This window comes from Grammomys surdaster, unplaced genomic scaffold (assembly GCF_004785775.1).
Source record: "Grammomys surdaster isolate TR1022 unplaced genomic scaffold, NIH_TR_1.0 364, whole genome shotgun sequence".
Lineage (NCBI taxonomy): Eukaryota > Metazoa > Chordata > Mammalia > Rodentia > Muridae > Grammomys > Grammomys surdaster.
In genome coordinates, this window is record NW_021604783.1 from 3,200,697 (window position 1) to 3,220,391 (window position 19,695).

Here is a 19,695-nt window from a genome sequence, read left to right on the forward strand (position 1 = left end):
CAGCTCTGAAGCATATACCCACACACATCCTTAAAAAGGAAAAATAAATCTTGGTTTGTCTGGTTTGGTTTTTTCAAGACAGGGTTTTTCCATATGGCCCTAGCTGTCCTGGAGCTCCCTCAGTAGACCAGGCTAGCCTCAAACTCCCAGAGATCCACCCACCTCTGCCTCCCAAGTGCAGGGATTAAAGGAAAGGAGGAGGGAGAGAACAGACAGATACTGGAGTCTCACAACACTGCTCATCGAAGGCTGAAGTGAACTCCTGCCTGGGACTTTTAGGGCATTTGTTGTAACGTGCAACGATCTTAGTTACTGATACGCATCTGCACACTACCCAAAAAAATACAACCAGCTCTTCAGCTATGGTTCACTCCTATACAGCCCAACCCAAACACAGGAGTCTAGAGCCTGCTATGCAGTTGAGGATGACCTTGAATTCATCCCTCTTCTCCACCTCTGGAGAGCACACCGAGTGTACGCAGTGTGGGGGCTCAAACATGGGTTCTGTGTGTAATTCTAGGCAAGCACTCAGAGCTACATCCCCAACGCCAACTGGACATCATTCAATAAACACCTAGAAACACACATTGTCACAGAAAACACAGGTTCCTGACTAGTCTTTCAAACGACTCCATAATTCAAGGCAGAAAATGATGTATGTGAAAACCTGTGGTGAAGGAAAATCCTGTCTGTGAACAGGTGACCCACGGACACACCGACTTCATTTGCAGGAAGGGCTCTAACGAGCAGCAGCAGACAAAGGTGCAGAGGCAGCCCCTATCCTTACCATTTCAGCATAATCCACCTGCTCTTGTTCACTGTACAGTTCTGGGGGCAGGTTGTAAATCCGTAGGACATTATCAGCACTATTGGTCAAGATACAGGAACCGTCAGGGGCCCTAAAAATACAGGAAAATTAGAAATCCAGACAGAACTGCGATTTCCAGTTGTAGCACTAGGGCTATGGCTAGCCTTTGCGTCCTTGAGAAGACATCAGCTCTAGGGAAACAAGCTCGTGCAGAGAATGGTGGCATACATCTGTAACCCCAGCTACTAGAGAGGCTGAGGCAGAGGACAAGCTCCAGGCCAGTCTGGGCAACTTGACAATACCTATCTCAAAATAAAGCTAAAAAGGGCTAGCCTGCGGGACAGCCTGGGGGTAAATCCACAATACTAGAAATGGCAGTAAGGATCCACAGGGGAAGGGAGGGGAAAACCTTAACCTCGGTACTCACCAGTTTTCTATTGCTCCTTGTCAGCCTCTAGAAACCCTGGGGTTGGTTTTTTATCTTTTGTTTTGCTTTGCTTTGCCTCCAGTCAGTTTCTCTAAGTAGCCCTGGCTGTCCTAGAACTGGATCCATAGGCCAGGCTACCCTCGAACTAAGAGATCTGCCTCTTTCTTCCTCCAGAGTGCTGAGATTAAAGGCATGCGCCCGACTTTGTTACTGTTTTAAGACATTGTCTCACTCTATGGACAAGAAGGCCTCAATTCCCAAATGCTGAGATTCCAAGACTGTCATCTCACCACGAGGGGCCAAGTATGGATGGGTTTTAAGATGAAAATCCCGAAGGTGGCCATCTCCTTGCCCGTGGTACTTACCACTTACAACCTTTCAAGAAGTTCTCGGAGCGGGTGCTGAACTCGGACCAGGAACCACTGAGGTATCGGGGTACCTGTGAGAAGTTGTAGCTCCAAAAGCTGGAAAGGAGATGGAGAATCAACAAACGTGGGTCGTCAGAGGAAAATGGGAGTGGAATGGAGCTGAGGACTGATGGCTGTCATTTTCACAGGTCCAGGCTCCTCAGATTCCAAAGTCACTTACATGTCCCCCTCATCCACCGCAGCGGGTTCCTCAGACACACCTTCCGTGGCTTCTCCTGACTCCGACTCAGGTCGATTCGTTTCTTCTACGGGAAGGTTCGCATTTTCAGAAATTTCTTGCTCCTCGATTCGAAGACTCAACTCACTGGAAGTATTAAATTCTACTTCCAGAGGAGTTGAGTCCCCTTGTTGAAGCTCCTGGGACACAACCGACCCAGCCACGGGATCTGTGGCTACCTGGGGTTGATCATCTCCACCGCAGGGCGGAGACACCTGCTCAGAGTCCGTATTTTTGTCCGCGGGGAAACCTTGGGGGACTGGAGCTGGGGCCAGGTCAGAAGGGTGGCTATCCGGAGCTAGGAGTCGCTCCTCCGACGTCTTCATTCTGTAGAGTAAGCTCGCGGAAGGCAGAGGCTGGGCAAGCCTCGATGAGCAGCCTACCAGGTGCCGAGGCAAGACCGCATTACCGTTCCCAGGGATCTGGATGCAGAACTGCACAGCCCTGAGTCCGCTTTCCTCTTCCGGAAAGAGTAAGCCGAGACCCGCGACCTAAAGCTAACACGGGGAAACGAACGTCCAAAGCGAAGCGCCTAGGGTCGCTAGGCGCCGCCAGTGCTTCTTGCTCTCGCGGGAGTCGGGCCACCTTCCGATAGGCTCCCCGCATCCTCCTCCGATTCTGAGCGATAAGGCGGGAAGGAAAGACTTTGCCCAACCCTCAAGCGCTAGAGATTTCCTAAAGGTTTCTGGGAGTTGTAGTCTAAATTGGAATGGTGAAAACCACACGCGCTCCCCCTACCGTCCCCTGGGGGTAATTCTTAAAGTACCTATCCTCCCTGGCCTGCAGAGGGCGCTTATTTGCTAGTTTTTGCCCCCCTTGAATATCTTGTTTTGAATCCCGCAACCTCGAAATAAGGTTTCCTTTCTCCTCACCTCCCTCCCTTCTTTCTCTCTCCCTCCCTCCCCCTCCCTCCCATTATTCATTCGACATCTATTTTCAAACTCTTACTTCCTACCCAGCACTGTACGAGGCATTGGGAAAAAAAATAGCAATGAATAAAATAGTTTACGAGTTCTCATTGTCCATAAAGTTTTCGTTGCTGTGCAATTGAAGGCTGTGAAAACGATCTTTACAGATAGTGATAAGGACTGTACAGGAAATTAAACAAGGTGGTGTGATAAAAAGTATCTCGGACAACAGATTAGATTGACATATTAGGAAAAGCCTTTCTAAAGTGACATTTTAGCTGATGAGGGGGAAAAAAATAGCTGCTGATGTTGGTTCATGCCTGTATTTGAGAGGCCTAAAGCAGGAAGACTGCGGTGAATTCCAGGCCAGCCTGGCTACAAAGACTCAGTTTCAAAAAGCCAAAAAGATGACTTTGTCTATCTAGCTAGATAGGAAAGAGCACAGTGCTCAACGCACTGGTCCACTTAAAACAGACTATAAAAGCTTAACTCTTTCCACTCTTTATACTCGACACAGTGGCAGGAGTCTCCACCAATTTTCTCCTTACAGCTCTATCTTAGACGATTTTTCACAAACCGTTCGTGTTGATGGCAACATCTCAGGGAGAATCCTGACTCTCCCAAGTCCCCGCCTCCATTTCTTGCCCTCAACCCACCGAATGACTTGCCCTTACTTGTTATGGCGATTATCCAGCTTTCTGCCAGGAGTCTCGCGGGGGTTGCTGGGATAGGGACTTTCCCCTCCCACGTGCTCACACAGGCTAAAGTTCTGAAGCTTCAGTTGATTGGGACGATTCTGGTTGTAGGTAGCGACTATACTTAGGGGGCACCTGGGATCTAGGCCCGCATCTTACTTCCCGGCAGGGTGTCACGCTCCCCCGAAGACTGGGTAAGTAATTGACTGAGCGTGATGAGTCCTCTCTGGTCACTGGCTCTCTCGGTTTGCATACATAAAACTAGAAAGAATCGGGGGTTTGGGGGTGGGACAGTGGGGGGACTCAGCGCGGTTGAGATGGGCGGAATGGAAGCTTGGCGGGCGGGATGAACGGGGAAGTATGTCAGATGCTGAAGTGAGTATAGGTGATGATGTTAGGACCAACTAGCCTCACAGTCATGCACCTGCAAAGTAGATAGAGCATTTGGGGACCCCTGAGATGGCCTAAGGGGTTTTCTCTCCGCTATCCTATACACCCTTATCTACCCGCTGCTGGGAAATGGAAGCTCCTGAAATAACATGCACAAAACACTATCACTTGAAATTTTTCGAGATTCATAGCGTAAGACTTAAGACCCCATAGCATCCTAATGAAACCTCGGGCTCCATTCCTTGATGAAATCGGGATGATCCGGGAAGCCGTAGCTGCTAAGGTCCTGCAACTTCCGGACCTTTGTCCCTGGAGTGATTTCTTTTTTTTTCCAGCCGCTTCTCGACCCTGCTAGATGAAGAAAATCCAAGGAAAGCCTGAAGCACTAGCGGTGCTAGCCTGAAGTGTTTGCCCTCGGGGCCCGACCCAACCTCTTGTTCTGAAAGGCCCGCCGGCCCTGTTATTGTTTGGCTCCACATTTACGTTTCTGCCGATTGCAGGAGCATTTCCGGTTTCTTTTTTCGGAGCAGATCACTGTTCACCCGGCGACGGGGGAGTAGCAAAGAGGGGAGAAATGTATTCTAGGCTGGTTCTGTTGTTTGAGGAAGAAAACTGCTATCCTCGACATCTTATTTTTCTGGATTACTTGGTTATTGCTTTTCCAAAGGAGGAGGTGTTTATTTAAAAGAGTGCGCCGATAGGTCGTTTCTTCGTGCCGGAAAAGCAAATTACCGAGTATCCGGTTTTGGGGTGAGCCATTCCCTTGCTTAACGCATTCAGCACGTTCTGAAAGCGGAAGGGGCGGGCCTTGGCCAGGGCGCCCGGAGGTCCTAAGTGCAGCCTGCCCGTACGGAACGATTCTTCCCAGCGGGAGGTGGCAGAACTCTGTCTGGGCCCGGGTATTGCCTGTCCCCGCCACTTCAGTTTTTAGGGCAGGTCATTTTATTAGTTTCTTATCGCGCACCAAACTTCTTGCGTGCCTTTTCTTCTTCTTCTTCTTCTTCTTCTTCTTCTTCTTCTTCTTCTTCTTCTCCTTCTTCTTCTTCTCCTTCTTCTTCTCCTTCTTCTCCTTCTTCTTCTTCTTTTTTTCTGTAAAAATACTATTTCCACACAGCGCTTGAAACGGGAAATAATTTTTTTTGTCCCTCTGAAGACTTAGTAGTTTTGGTGTAAAGAATAAGGGAACAATAGGTGACTGAATTTTTATTTTGTTCTATTTATTTATTTATTTATTTATTTATTTATTGCGTAGCTTCAGGTGTAAAACTGAAAGGAAGACTAGGTTTACTCGAGTGTATTAGAGTAGAATACAAATCACCCCGAGTTTCGTACGCCAAAGGAACCCCAGCTGTGAAGGTTAGACAGGACAATCACCGAGGTCAGGGGATGCCTTCTTATGTAAATAGCCGACCTGCTCTTGCAATCTCTTGACTGAGTTGGTTTAGGACTCTTCTTTTGAATGTGAAAAGATCCCAATCTGAAGTTAAAAGGAGGTGTTTCTAGGCCCGGTCCCTGTTTGCAAATGTAGATATAGTGTTGACAAAAAAGAAGCCGGTCTTGACTGGGTGCTGCAGGCCTTTAATCCCAGCACTAGGGAGGCAGAGGTGGATCAATATCTGAGTTTCAGGCCTGCCAAGGATACACAATGAAGAACCTATCTCAAAAAAAAAATGTCACGTATGTTAATATTTACACAGACACAAGATTACCTGACAGTTTTGTAGCACTAGAAATTCCTGAAGCAGGAACAATCTCAAGTTCCAGACCACAGTGTCTGATACATACAGGGAGTTCAAGGTCTAGGGAGACCCTATCTTCAAAAAAAATCTTGAATAGTAGGAATATAAGTTCAAGGTCATCCTTCCCTCTGTATTTGTAGGCCAACTTGGGATAAATGAGACTGTCTACAAAAAAAGTGTGTAAGTTAGCATACATTAGGAAATCAGAGCAAGCAAGCTTTTCTCCTGAAAGGGTGAATGAGGAAGTCCTGGTGGTACGTGCCTCTAGTGCTAAAACTCCAGGATGCTGAGGCAAGAGTCAATGAGTCAAAAACCAACTTGGGCTACTGTAGCAAGACCTTGTCTCAGAAAAACAAACAGCTGGAGATACAGCTTATGGTAGAGTATTTTACCTGGCAAACGTGATACCCTTGGTTTAAATCCTGGAACCACAAAAACAAAGGCTAAAGCCAGCTTGACCAAATTTGATTTGTCCATGGATTGCTGTATTGGAATCAAACAGAAATCTGTGTGATTCTCAGCATTAACATCCTGGGGATGCTTCCATAGACGGAGAAAGGGCAGTTGACTGAACCCTCCATCCTTTCTCCCAATCCTTTTATTTCTATTCTGGTCATAATTTGTTTGCCTGAGGTAGGCTTTCTCTCTGTAGCCATGGTTGGCTATCCTGGGACTCCCCTCTGTAGACCAAGCTGGCCTTGAAGAGCTCCAACTGTCTCTGCCTCCTATGTGCTGGGATCAAAGCCACTGTTGTCTGGCTTCTTAGATTTGGAACAAGCCTCACAGCAAACTGAGTACCTGGGATCCCACCACTACAGTGGTTAAGACAGTAATGAATTTGAGGCCAGCCTGGAATGGATAGTGAAACCCTGTCTCAAGAAAGGGGGCAGAGCAGGGAATAAGTCCCAAAAGTGATATTTTCCAAGGTGCAAAAGTGATGCTTCCTTAGAGAGTGACGGCAGAAGGGACAGAAGTAAATTTGATTCCTTAGTTACTAACTTGGTGTTGATTGCTTAGTTACTAACTTGGTGTCGATTTGAGACCTAAACTGGTGAGCTTTTAGGAAGGAAGCTAACAGTGTGCACAAATCTTAACATTTTGTTTGTTTGATTTTTGTCTTTGGCTGATAGAATGAACCAACTGTCTTCATCTTGGTGCAAAAGAGGGTTACAAGGCTATTTCAAAATTTGCCAAATAAGCACTTAACATTTCCTCTTGAATCCATGTTTTAGTTACATAAGCAGTAAACAAACAGTCCTAAACTAGATGTGCTGGCTCATACCTGCAAATCCAACACTCAGGAAGCTACAACCGAAGAATTGCCTTATAGCCAAGCTACAGAGTGAGGAGACTGTCTCAGAATATAAAATAAAACTAAATAAAAAATAGTGGTCATCTTTTATCACATTGTGAGTGTGTGTGTGTGTGTGTGTGTGTGTGTGTGTGTGTGTGTTGCTCATGCATACTCGTTAGCATACACGTAAGAGGTCAGTTGACGACTTACTAGAAATTAGTTTTGGAGTGATCAGTCTTGGTACCAAGTGCCTGTTCTGGTCACAGACCCATATATTTTCTGATTTATATAAACTATTTTGAGTCTTTCTGCAAATTGTATTCTTCATCCAATGTGTTTCTGAAACATTTTTCAAAACTTAGTTTTGTCTATTTCCCACCAGTGTGTCGTGGTGCTGTGATTTTTCTTGCTTCACATCCAGAGTAAGGCTGACAGGAGCGGTTTCTGTGCAAGGCTCCTGCTGTGCATGCCAACTGGTGTAGGAAGTGCACCTAGATGTTTCACTGAGTGAGACGCATGCTGAATTTAAGTTATACCAGACACTGTCTTGTTACTTTTAGAACCAGCAGTACATCCATTCCGGTCATTGGCCCCCACCCCATCCACCTTTTTTCCAATGCTGGGTGTTGAACCCAGAGCCTTAGACATAACACATAAGGACCCTGCCACTGAGCTACACTGTCAGCCCCCAAAGATTTTGTTTGGATTGGTTTGGTTGTTTTGTTTGTTTGTTTGTTTTGGGTTTTTTTGAGACAGGGTTTCTCTGTGTAGCCCTGGCTGTCCTGGAACTCACTCTGTAGACCAGGCTGGCCTCGAACTCAGAAATCTGCCTGCCTCTGCCTCCCAAGTGCTGGGATTAAAGGCATGCGCCACCACCGCCCGGCTCACTAAATTCTATATAACATTAGGATCATTTTATTCAGCGTAGGGTGTGGCGTCTGGCTTCTCTGGTTCCCATCTTTTGGTAGTAGGAGTGCTTGTTCCATTTGGTTTGGGGGTTGGTTGAGGGTTGCCATTGACAAGCCTTGAACCCTTCCAGCTGTTTTACCTCGAGATCCTGGGTCCTGGGTAAATGATTTCATTCCCTTACCTGTCAGTTGCTGCCTGCCTACCTGCCTAGCTTTCTCAGGATCGAATGAGATGAGCCCCTGAAAACAGCAGGCCTGCTGCAGTTGTGTTCAAACCCCTCCTGAGTCCCAACCAGCGTTTTCTTAAACATCCAGCCTCCCGAGATACTGTGAGAAGTTCCATAGTGGCAACTGTTCTTTTTAAGGAAACACTGAAAACCTACTTAACAGTACTGCACATGCACACACACATGCTATGTTCACTGAACAGAGTTCCTTGGCAGCATGAACTGGCAGGAATGGGCAGTGGTTAGTGCCACAGGAGCACTATTAGCTCAGAACAAATGAGGTGTTCATGTCAACATTGCTGAGCTCTTACATGTATGTGGACCGTTGGGGGAGGGGGACTGAACCCAGGGCTTCACAAATGAGCTCTGCATCAAGGACAAATCTCAAATGAAAAGGCCACAAGGTAATCCTTTCAGATAGGTACAGTAGATGTGATATTTACAGGACATATGATAGTTAAATGCTGTAGTTTTAATTATTAATCTGAAGAGGCTCTGGACCTCCTTCACCCCTTTCCGTAGCCAGCCACCTCAGATTGAAAGGGCTATAATATCCGGTCCTTCACTTTCTTCAGCTAAGATCGGCCTTCACTGATTGCAAGAGAACTGTGCATAAGAGCCTGTGATGCACTAGACTGGGTGGCCATCTTTAATAAATCTCACTTGCCCTGTGTGTCTTCTTGGCAGGTCACCTGTCAGGTGGCAGATGTGACCGTCAAGACAGATGAAGTAGCCCATATGGGAAGAGTTCTCAACCTCTTAAATAAATGAGAAAGCGATTAATCTACTTATAAGTGAAAGTAAATGTTAAGGTTATAGTCAGTATTAACAGTAAGTATCCTGGAACGTTTGTCTTTGTTGTTAGAAAAGAAACATGATGTCCTAGGGGGCTGGCCAGAATTCAGTCCCCAGAACCCACTTATCAGAAAGGGAGAACCAACTCATGCAAGTTGTCCTCTGACCTCCACGCTCTTGGCACCTTTAAATAAGGCACAATAAATAAGTACATGTTTAAATAAGGGAGGTGACAGCTACATGACTAATAGTGAGAGAGAGTATCACAGTGTCATACAGCTTAACTACTGTGAAGACTGTGATGGCATGGCTTGCTGGAGATTGGCTGGCTGTGACTAAACATCTGTGTGTGAGATGGTGGATAAGGGGGTGGGGGAGGTGGCCCTCCCCAGAGGGAAGGGAGGAGAGATGTAGGGTGCAGATGTGGGCGGGCTTGCGGGGGTGGGAAGTAGCTCTCTGGTTATCTGTTCCTTAAAGCAGCCTGTGGTTCGAGAAGCCGATAGGAAGCCAGGCTTGAGCAGCCAGAATAAAAGACAGAAGAGCTGCCCATCCTTGCTTCTCTGGAAATGGTGTCCCTCACAGCTGTCTCGGGTCCTGACTTCTCAAAGGAGCATGGCCAACTTCTTGGATACTTGTAACCTCAAGCTTTCCCAGCCGCACATAAGTTTCCCGAAATAACGACTCTGAAACTCAAACTGTATTTGCAAACACCTTGGCCGTAGCTTTGGTTTGTTCTCTAACTTGCTCATAACTTAATATCCCTATTATTTTAACCTAAGTTCTACCACGTGGTTGGTTACCTCAGCTCAGCCCCCTGCTTCTGTCCTCCGTGTTCCCAGGATTTAATCTCCCCACCGAATGTCCCATCTTCTTTTTATTCTACCCTTTCCCATAGGCCATAGTTTTTTTTTAATTGACGAGTTATGCATCCATACAGTACACCAGGTATTCTCTTTACAGATGACTGCCATGGAGGATTCCCAGTCGGATATCAGCATCGAGCTCCCTCTGAGTCAGGAGACGTTTTCAGGCTTATGGAAATCCATGTGAGTGATCTTATGGGGCCTCTAAGGTACCATCTCACCATACCTGTATCCTCTCCTTGTCTGTGAGAAACAAAAACAATAGTTAAAACATGGCATGGTGTTGGGTGCCTGTGATCCCTGCACTTGGGAGGTAGAGGCAAGGGTCTCAGTAGTTTGAAATCATCCTTGACTACGTAGCAACTTTGAGGCCAGCCTGGGATAAGTGAGATTCTGTCTCCAAAAAATGGAAGAAAATCAGGGGAACTAACTCTCTGTTCTTGTTTTCCAGACTTCCTCAAGAAGATATTCTGGTAAGGTCGGGGCAGAAAGGGACTTGGGCTTTGGTGGGCTGGTGGGTTGGTGGACTGAGAACACCGTCCTGAGGTTCTACTTTGACCCTTCCACAGTCTGCTGCGGTGTTGTCACCTAACCCCATGGAGGATCTGTTCCTGTCCCAGAATGTCGCAGAGTTGTTAGAAGACCCAGATGAAGCCCTCCAAATGGCAGCAGCTCCTCCAACACAGGACCCTGTAACTGAGGCCCCTGCACCAGTGGCCCCTGCACCAGCCACTCAGTGGCCCCTGTCATCTTCCGTCCCTTCTCAAAAAACTTACCAGGGCAACTATGGCTTCCGCCTGGGCTTCCTGCAGTCAGGGACAGCCAAGTCTGTTATGTGCACGGTCAGTGGGCCTGAGGAGTTGCTTTTTGTGTGACCTTTCAATGCCTCTTTTTCTCTGTCTAGATTTGGGGGTTCCTCTTTAGCCTGTGGACTATGCCTCAGAGTTTTATTTCACCCTGAGCCCTTTTTAGCCTTTTATCCTTCCTCTCCTATTCTCTGCATCTCTCCAGGGGACATGGAACTTTCTTCCCTCACATTCCTTTCTTGGCTTTTGAAAATAATCTTCTGAAGCCAGACACAGAGGCATGCACTGTAGGCCCAGCTGCTAGAGACGTTGAGGCAGGCAGGATTGCTTAAGGCCAGCCTGAGCATCAAAGCAAGGCCCCTTCTCACCACAAACAAAAACAGAGCCCAGTGGGGTGACACACACCTGTAGCTCCAGCACTGGGGAGGCCAAAGCAGGAGGAAGAAAAGTTCAAGGTTATCCTTGACTACACAGTGAGATGCCCTCTCAAAAGAAGAAAAAGAGAAGCCAGGTGTGGCGGCCATCTTGGTGAGGTTGAGGACAGCCAGGGCTACATAGAGAAACTGTCTCAAAAAGCCAGAGAGGGCCGGGCAGTGGTGGCGCACTTTAATCCCAGCACTTGGGAGGCAGAGGCAGGTGGATTTCTGAGTTCGAGAGTTCGAGGCCAGCCTGGTCTACAGAGTGAGTTCCAGGACAGCCAGGGCTACACAGAGAAACCCTGTCTCAAAAAAAACAAACAAACAAAAAAAAAAAAAACAGAGAGGAAAACAAACCACCTGGTGTGTAGACCCCAGTCCTATCATTACTAGCTGCCCTCAGCCACGGCACTGGCATCCAATAGGTGCTTGGATGATATTTTTCATTAGTTCCCCACCTTGACACTTGTACCTTCGATTCTCTCTCTTACAGTACTCCCCTCCACTCAATAAGCTGTTCTGCCAGCTGGCAAAGACATGCCCTGTGCAGCTGTGGGTCAGCGCCACGCCTCCAGCTGGTAGCCGAGTTCGTGCCATGGCCATCTACAAGAAGTCACAACACATGACAGAGGTCGTCAGACGCTGCCCCCACCATGAACGTTGCTCTGATGGTGACGGTGAGCCAGACACCGCCTGTGGGGTAGAACTGGTTGCCTGGGGTCTCCCAGCCTCTGACTTATCCTTGCTCCTAGGCTTGGCTCCTCCCCAGCATCTTATCCGGGTGGAAGGAAACTTGTATGCTGAGTATCTGGACGACAGGCAGACTTTTCGCCACAGCGTGGTGGTACCATATGAACCACCCGAGGTTGGCTCTGACTATACCACCATCCACTACAAGTACATGTGTAATAGCTCCTGCATGGGGGGCATGAACCGCCGGCCTATCCTTACCATCATCACACTGGAAGACTCCAGGTAGGAAGCTATGGGCTAGGTCAGGCTAGCATGTTTCCTCCCCAGCCTCTGCCTGTTTCTGTTCCATGAGCTCTACCCCCTACCACATGCCCAACCCTCTTTAGATCCTACCCTGTCTACTAACTGAAGTCTCCTTCTCTGTTCCCTCTCCAGCTTAGGGATTTCTCTTATCTGTGACTTCTTTTGGAGGGTCCGTGTAATTGGAGCTTCGGCTCCAGATATGACAAGAGGGGTTGGGAACAGCTGGGGCCTGGTTTATAAAACAGTCCGAATTTGGCCCAGCTCTCTTACTGCCTTGTGCTGTTCCTCTTCTCGTCCCGGGTAGTGGGAACCTTCTGGGACGGGACAGCTTTGAGGTTCGCGTTTGTGCCTGCCCTGGGAGAGACCGTCGTACAGAGGAAGAAAATTTCCGCAAAAAGGAAGAACATTGCCCGGAGCTGCCCCCAGGGAGTGCTAAGAGAGGTAAGCAGGCAGGACAAAGAAGGTGGGGGAGGCTGTGGCTGTTCAACTTTACCCCAAAGTCACCTCTTGGTTTCTCCTTCCACAGCACTGCCCACCAGTACAAGCTCCTCTCCCCAGCAAAAGAAAAAACCACTTGATGGAGAATATTTCACCCTTAAGGTACCAAGGTTGGGAGAGTCGGCATCTCAGAGACAAGATGTATCCATTGTTGCCTCTGTCTCTTGCATGTATAAAGTAGTATTCTTATCAGACTAAAATTCTAGGTCTAGTACACAAAATGCTGGATCTTTTTCAGTGGCTTCATCTCTAGCTATGACATTAGCCTCAGGGCACAGGCTCTGAGGCTGTGGCTCCTCAGGCAGTGACTCTCAGTTGTAACTAACTTGAGAACACCAACTTATATCAAAACACAGGTGCTCATCTGCTTGGGCTGGGAACATGTTCTAGGAAACTCGTCATAGGTTGAAAATACCGTATGTCAAAAATGTATTTAGAGGCTGGCCTGGTTGGCAGGTGCCTGTAATTACAGAACTGAGGAGGGTAGCTCAAAGCCAACAAGAAAAGACATTCAGGTTTAAGGATGTAACTCAGTTTCAGAATACTTGCCAAGCTTGCATAAGGCCCCAGATTCGGTGTGTTTAATCCACCTGACTCACTGGACCTTACAGCTCTGCAACACTGTGCATGTCTCAGGATTTCCCTGTTAAGTGTCTGTCCCCATTTTGAGCATCCTGCTCTGCTCCCTCTAACTGAAAAGACCCAAGTTTGTTTTACATGTTCTACTGAATGCCTGTTTCACACCGTCATAAAGACATCCCCCACACACAAGAAAAAAACTGTACCTTGAGCCAGCTAAAGTTGGGGACCAGCTTTCAGAAAGGAAGTTGTTAAAAGCATGAAAGTGGTTGTGTGACTCTCCAGCACTTCTGTCCCGCTTCACTTGCTACAGATCCGCGGGCGCTCACGCTTCGAGATGTTCCGGGAGCTGAATGAGGCCTTAGAATTAAAGGACGCCCGTGCTGCAGAGGAGTCGGGAGACAGCAGGGCTCACTCCAGGTGAGCAACCTGGGCCAGCAGCCGGCTGTGGGGCTCTACCCTGACCTCCCTCCAGCTCAGCCTTTGTGGTAAAAGACAGTAACCCCACTCTGCTGGATGGGTGGGTTACTCGGCCCTTTGAGGCCTTAGTACTCAGCATTTCAGGCTCTATAAAGTGGGATGAGGGACAAAGTATGATGTCATGCTCCTATAATCTCAGCAGTAAGGAAGGCAGAGAGTCAGGAGGGTTTGGGGAGGTTTGAAGCCTTCACAAGCTATATAAAACTTCAGGCCAGTAAGGGCTAGCTACAAAGCAAGACCCTGTCTCATGGTGGTCATGGCGGTGGTGGTGGTGGTGGTGATGGTTGTGATAATGGTGTCCGTGGTGACGGCGATGAAAGGGAGGATAAACTGGTTCTCAGAAGTACTCCAGCGTGTTCTGTGAATATACCTACCCATAGTAGAAGCCATCTTAAATTCCCTTTTTTTCAGCCTCCAGCCTAGAGCCTTCCAAGCATTGATCAAGAAGGAAAGCCCAAACTGCTAGCCCACATCACCTCATCCTCCCCTTTTCTGTCTTCCTATAGCTACCTGAAGACCAAGAAGGGCCAGTCTACTTCCCGCCATAAAAAACCAATGATCAAGAAAGTGGGGCCTGACTCAGACTGACAGCCTCTGCATCCTGTCCCCCATCACCAACCTCCCCCTCTCCTTTCTTGCCATTTTATGACTTTAGGGCTTATTATGAGAGCTTCCACTGCCTTTTTTTTTTTTTTTTTTTTTTTTTTTACCTTGTAGCTAGGGCTCAGCCCCCTCTTGAGTACTGGTTCCTGGCCCAGGTTGGGGAATGGGTTGGTAGTTGCCAGGTCTCTGCTGGCCCAGCGAAATCCTATCCAGCCAGTTGTTGGACCCTGGCACCTGAAATGAAATTTCACCCTACCCCATGCCCTGTAAGATTCTATCTTGGGCCCTCATAGGGTCCTCATCCTCCAGGGCCCATTTTCCTTCCACTCTGCAAAGCCTGTCTGCATTTATCAGTCCCCCACCCTGTCTCCCCCCTTTTTTTTTAAACCCCTTTTTATATATCAATTTATTATTTTACAATAAAATTTTGTTATCACTTGTATGGTTTTTGAGAGGTTGATATCAGCATAAGCTGCCTGGGCCCCCAGGTGCAGGGATGAATTTAGGAGGCACCCACCTGAGTCCAGGCAGTGTTGGAGTCAGGGGTGGGGAACTTGGGTTCCAGAAGACGAACAAAGCCGGGGACTGGGTCAGTCTGTGGACTGCATGACAACAAGGGAGCAGGGTGACTCCATTCATAACTTGGGAACCAACTGTCCCTCCTCCCCGCCAGGACTGGCACAGTCCTCACCCACCCCTACTTCGAGGGTTGGGCTCCTGCTGTCCTCCCGGGGAGCCTCTCACCAAGGATTAACGGATTTAAATGTCTGATTTAGCAAACCTGAGCCTCTGGAGTGGCCATCTGCTCCACAAGAAAGGATCAGGATGCCTGGGTTCCACAGGGAAGGGGTGGCTGTCCCTGGATGAAGAGACAAGTGGGAGGCTTGCCAGCCAGGGTCCCAGGAAACTGGGAGCAGCTAAGGTGAGGTCTGGGGCCTTCCCAGCATCCCCATATCCCGGGCCTCATGCCAGGCTAGTGAATGAATCGAAGCTTTGCACTTTGCCAGGAAATCCTTTGAAAGGGCTTCTTGGAGTAGGGAGGAGAATCAGAGTTGGGGAGCCCAACACCCTCTTACCCACCCCCTTCCTCAGTGCTGCTGGCTCCCAGAGAGCCACACTAGGCCAAGCTCTCCCCATAGCCTGCTGAGCCAGTGCCAGTAGGGAGAGCAGTCAGTGAGCACATGGCTTGGCCATGTCTCTTGGTAATAGAGAGAGGGGTACTGAGGTCCAGAGGGACTTTGGGGCCACTGTCCTCTGCCTGTCCCAGGATTAAAGAGCCAGTGAGAGTCCTTTGCCTTGCCAAGGATCCTAAATTACGTTGTAAGGCCCCTTAGCCTTAAGACCACCTTTTATACTTTTGAGTACCAAATGTTCTCACAGCAAACTGGGGTCTACCTTTTTAACTTAATTTGGCGGGAATGTATGAGGCCGATCAAGCCCACTACACTTTTCCCTTGTTTTTTGTTCCACAACTTTACTGAGATAGAACTAAATCCAAAGAACTGTGTTCAAGGCCACAAATTTGAGCCTCTTATCTCAAAAAGGGAGGAGGGGCTAAAATGCTCGCCAAATTAAAAGCTGTCTGTACACTCACCATTTGTGCCTGTATGGCAAACGTTAAGACAGAGTACTACTTAACAAAATCTCCACTACCCAACTCCCTTATTTTTTTATTTTCAGACAGTACCTTGCTAACTAAGTAGCCTAGGCTACCCTCAACATTGGTCTCATCTTTATTTAGCAGTCCAAGTGGAAGGAGGGTCAGACAAAGGGCCACCACACGTCCTTACCTTCCCCATTTCCCTATATTTTGTCCTTACTTCCGTCCTACCACCTCAAGTCTTCAAAAAGCAGATCCGTTTTGGATCCTCGAATCCCTTCTTTGAGAGCTGATATCAAAACACAAAGAATACTGAGGTTTTGCTTTTCCAGCCAGCTCCTCTGTGTAACCCTCACACCCATCACCAACCTCCCAGGTTCCACATCCAGGCTATTTTCATCAACTGGGCTTCAATCCATAAAGTACTTGATATTCACAGGGACCCTGTGTCTGGTATGACCTCTGCCCAGGAGGTAAATAACCCAGGCCTTATTCTACAGAGGTCTAAAATCAAATCTCCCAATCTCCAATCTCCTTGTAACGCTAACCTACTTTTACATTTTAGGTCAATATATTCTTTATTTTTCATTTTTGGAGAAATGGTGACCTGGGACCAAGGAATGCTTAAGTACCAGGAATTAACCCCCACCCCAACTCTATATGATGATGAGGCACACCTTTAATCCTGACACCTGGGACTCAGAAGGAGGCAGAGGCCAGCCTGGTCTACAGAGTGAGTTCCAGTACAGCCAGGGCTACACAGAGAAACACTGTCTCAAAAAAAAAAAAAAAAATTTAAGGGCTGGAAAGATGGCTCAGTGGTCAAGAGCACTGACTGCTCTTCCAGAGGTCCTGAGTTCAATTCCCAGCAACCACATGGTGGCTCACAACCATCTGTAATGGGGTCTGGTGCCCTCTTCTGGTGTGTCTGAAGAGAGCAATGGTGTACTCATATACAAAAAATAAAAATAAAGAGATTTAAAAAAAAAAAAAACACCAAACAAACAAATGGAAAAATCAACCCCTATCATGGCTTTGTTATGGTTTCAAGATTTTGTTGTTACTGCTGTTTTGTTTTGTTTTGTTAATTTTTGAGATGATGGAGTCTCTTGCAACACAGACTAGCTCTAACTCCTGATCCTTCTGCTTCTACCTCCAAAATGCTGAGATTATAATAAACAAGTTTCATGACTCCCAGTATGTATATTTTTAATTTAGAAAATAATTTAAGAAGCATATTGGATCTCTAAATTTGAGACCAGCCTGGTCTATAGCACAAGTTCCAGGACAAACACATACAAACCCTATCTCAAGCAAACAAACAAAAACCATAGGATCAGGAGGCAAAGGCAGGCAGATCTCTGTGAGTTCCAGGCTCATTCACCTGGTCTACATAGTGAGTTCCAGGTATTCAGGAAAATAAATAGCCCTGAGTGCTGTCATTATTTAAGAGAGAGAAAATATCTAGGGACTAGAGAAGTGGCTCAATGATGAAGAGCACATGCTTCTCTTCCAAAGGACCAGGGTTCTGATCCCAGCACCCATGTCAAGTGGCTCACAAATATATATCGCCAAGAGTCTCAACTTTGTCTCACCTCCAGAGGTACCTGCACATACATGGTACACATATACACACAGTACACATGCACACATGATACATATACATGCACCCAGACACACAAAAATAAAACAAATAACTAAATCTTCAAGGGACCCATACTCATCCTAACATTAAAGCTATAAATTACTGACATTTGATTGAAAGGAAAAACCTAAAACTTTAATCAGGATTTTAAAAATCAGGAACTTTAAAACGTATGTCCAGCTGGGCAGTGGTGGCGCACGCCTTTAATCCCAGCACTTGGGAGGCAGAGACAGGCGGATTTCTGAGCTCAAGGCCAGCTTGGTCTACAGAGTGAGTTCCAGGACAGCCAGAACTACACAGAGAAACCCTGTCTCGAAAAATAAAAACAAAACCAAAAAAAAAAGATCTGGAAAAACAAAAAAACAAAAAAACAAAAAAAAAAAAAAAAAGTTTGTCCACCTTGAAAAGCTCAGGGCTGAGGGCTGAGCTCAGCAGAGACTCAACGTGTGCAAAGCCCAGGCCCATCCCCAGGACTATCACCAAAGAGAAAGGGGGGAGAGGAAAAGAGGAGTGGGAGGAGAGGGAGAAGGGAAAGAAAAGAAAGGAGAAGGAAGATTTGGTGAAGTAACCCATCCTGGAAGTCCATCCAGCTGCCCAGCAACTGAGGCAGGAGAATCACTTGAGCTCCGAAATTTCAAGTCAGTTTAGGCAAGATAATGAAACAGTATCATCATGAAAGAAGGATGGAGGGAAGGAGGAAACCTAGGAGTTAGAAGTGTAACTCGATGTTAAAGCATGTCATCCTGAAGGACTTGGCTTCAATCCCTCCCCCCAAAAAAGGGTCAAAAACTAAAATATCTGGGTGTGGTGGCCCACGCCTTTAATCCCAGTGATCAGGAAGCAGAGGCAGGAGTATCTGTGAGTTCAAGGCCAGACTAGTCTACATAGCCATAGACTACTTAAACAAGCCAAGGCTAAACAGTAGGACCAGTCTCAGACAAACCTTAGCTGAGGATGGCTGAGGCAGAAGAGGAGAAATGCCAGGTAGCTTGGCCAACATCATGAGATTTCACCTCAACAACTTGAGCTCTCAATAAACAAACAACTTCAGCTTGTCTGAAAGGACAAATATAAATAATCGAGTGACCCACTGTTTATTCTGGGCCATAGGAAAAGAGTGAAATCTCTGAATGTATTTAAAATTATAAGGGTCTGGCATGCTATCATGTGCGTTTAGTGCCAGCAATCACTCAGGAGGCAGAGGCAGGAGGATCTATGTAAGTCAGATGCCAGTCTGGTCTACACAGCAAGTGCCAGGCCAGCTAAGGCTGTGGAGTGGGACCCTATCATTAATAATAATAATCATTACACTAAGGGTTAAAAGTGTAGCTCAGCAGAGTATGCACATACCATGTTAGAGACTTTTCTTTCCATCCAGAGTCAAAAAAAGGAAGCCGGTCCTAGTGGTAGTGGCGTACGACTTTAATTCCAGCACCCAGGAGGCAGAGGCAGGCAAACCTGAGTTTCAGAACATCAAGGGCTACATAGAGAAACCCTGTCTCAATAAAACAAAAAACAAGAAAGAAAGAGAGAAAGAAAGAAAGAAAGAAAGAAAGAAAGAAAGAAAGAAAGAAAGAAAGAAAGGAAGGAAGAAAGGAAGAAAGAAAGAAAGAAAGAGAGGGAGAAAGAAAGAGGGAAAGAGAGAAAGAGAGAAAGAGAGAAAGAGAGAGAGACAGAGGCAAGTAGGGAGGAAGAAAAGAAAGAAACAACAAAACTAGCCATGAGGCTCAGTTGGTAGAGCATTTGCCTAATACTCATGAAGCTCTAGGTTTAATACCCATCACCAAATAAAGGAGGTACCCAGCATGGTGACATACTCTGTAACCCCAGCACTGAGGAAGTAGAGATAGGAAGATAAGAAATACAAGATAGGTCTGGGTTACGAGATTTTGTTTTTAAAATACCAAAATAATTGCCGGGCGGTGGTGCCAGGACTATACAGAGAAACCCTGTCTCGAAAAAACAAACAAACAAACAAACAAACAAACAAATAAAACAAAAAAAAACCCAAAAAACAAAATTAAAAAACTAGGAAGTTTTTTTTTGTTTGTTTGTTGTTGTTTTTTTTTTTTTTTTTTGGTTTTTCGAGACAGGGTTTCTCTGTGTAGCCCTGGCTGTCCTGGAACTCACTCTGTAGACCAGGCTGGCCTCGAACTCAGAAATCCACCTGCCTCTGCCTCCCAAGTGTTGGGATTAAAGGCGTGCGCCACCACCGCCTGGCAATAATTTATAATTACTGATTGCAAAGACATTGATGCAAGATGTCCCAAATATTGTCACAATGCATTCATTGCCGAACTTAAGAAATTCTATGTTCTAACCAGTTTATTCCAGAGCCAGGGTTTGTTTAGTAATATAAGATCTATCAGCATA

At 46.8% G+C, this 19,695-nt stretch overlaps 2 protein-coding genes across 3 annotated transcripts in view; one reads left to right on the forward strand and one right to left on the reverse strand.

Moving 5' to 3' along the window:
* Positions 1–2,443, reverse strand: part of Wrap53 (WD repeat containing antisense to TP53) — a 17,467-nt gene extending 15,024 nt beyond the window's left edge. The window contains exons 1-3 of the mRNA XM_028780048.1: positions 1,824–2,443; positions 1,601–1,699; positions 788–899 (exon numbers count right to left, since the gene is read on the reverse strand). Of these exons, the coding sequence (XP_028635881.1) occupies positions 788–899; positions 1,601–1,699; positions 1,824–2,206 (594 nt within the window). The 5' untranslated portion in view covers positions 2,207–2,443. The remainder of the gene's footprint in view (positions 1–787; positions 900–1,600; positions 1,700–1,823) is intronic.
* A 1,116-nt stretch (positions 2,444–3,559) lies between these two features.
* On the forward strand, positions 3,560–14,519 carry Tp53 (tumor protein p53). Of its 2 annotated transcripts, none has more exons than XM_028780049.1 (10): positions 3,560–3,677; positions 9,797–9,882; positions 10,151–10,172; positions 10,269–10,541; positions 11,415–11,598; positions 11,674–11,896; positions 12,222–12,358; positions 12,444–12,517; positions 13,308–13,414; positions 13,981–14,519. In XM_028780049.1, exons 2-10 carry the CDS (start codon positions 9,797–9,799, stop codon positions 14,060–14,062), a joined length of 1,188 nt encoding a protein of 395 aa, XP_028635882.1. In that variant the 5' UTR covers positions 3,560–3,677; the 3' UTR covers positions 14,063–14,519. The 2 variants fall into 2 exon arrangements, with proteins under 2 accessions (XP_028635882.1, XP_028635883.1); XM_028780050.1 differs by having other exon boundaries at positions 13,886–14,099.
* Positions 14,520–19,695: the final 5,176 nt, after the last annotated feature.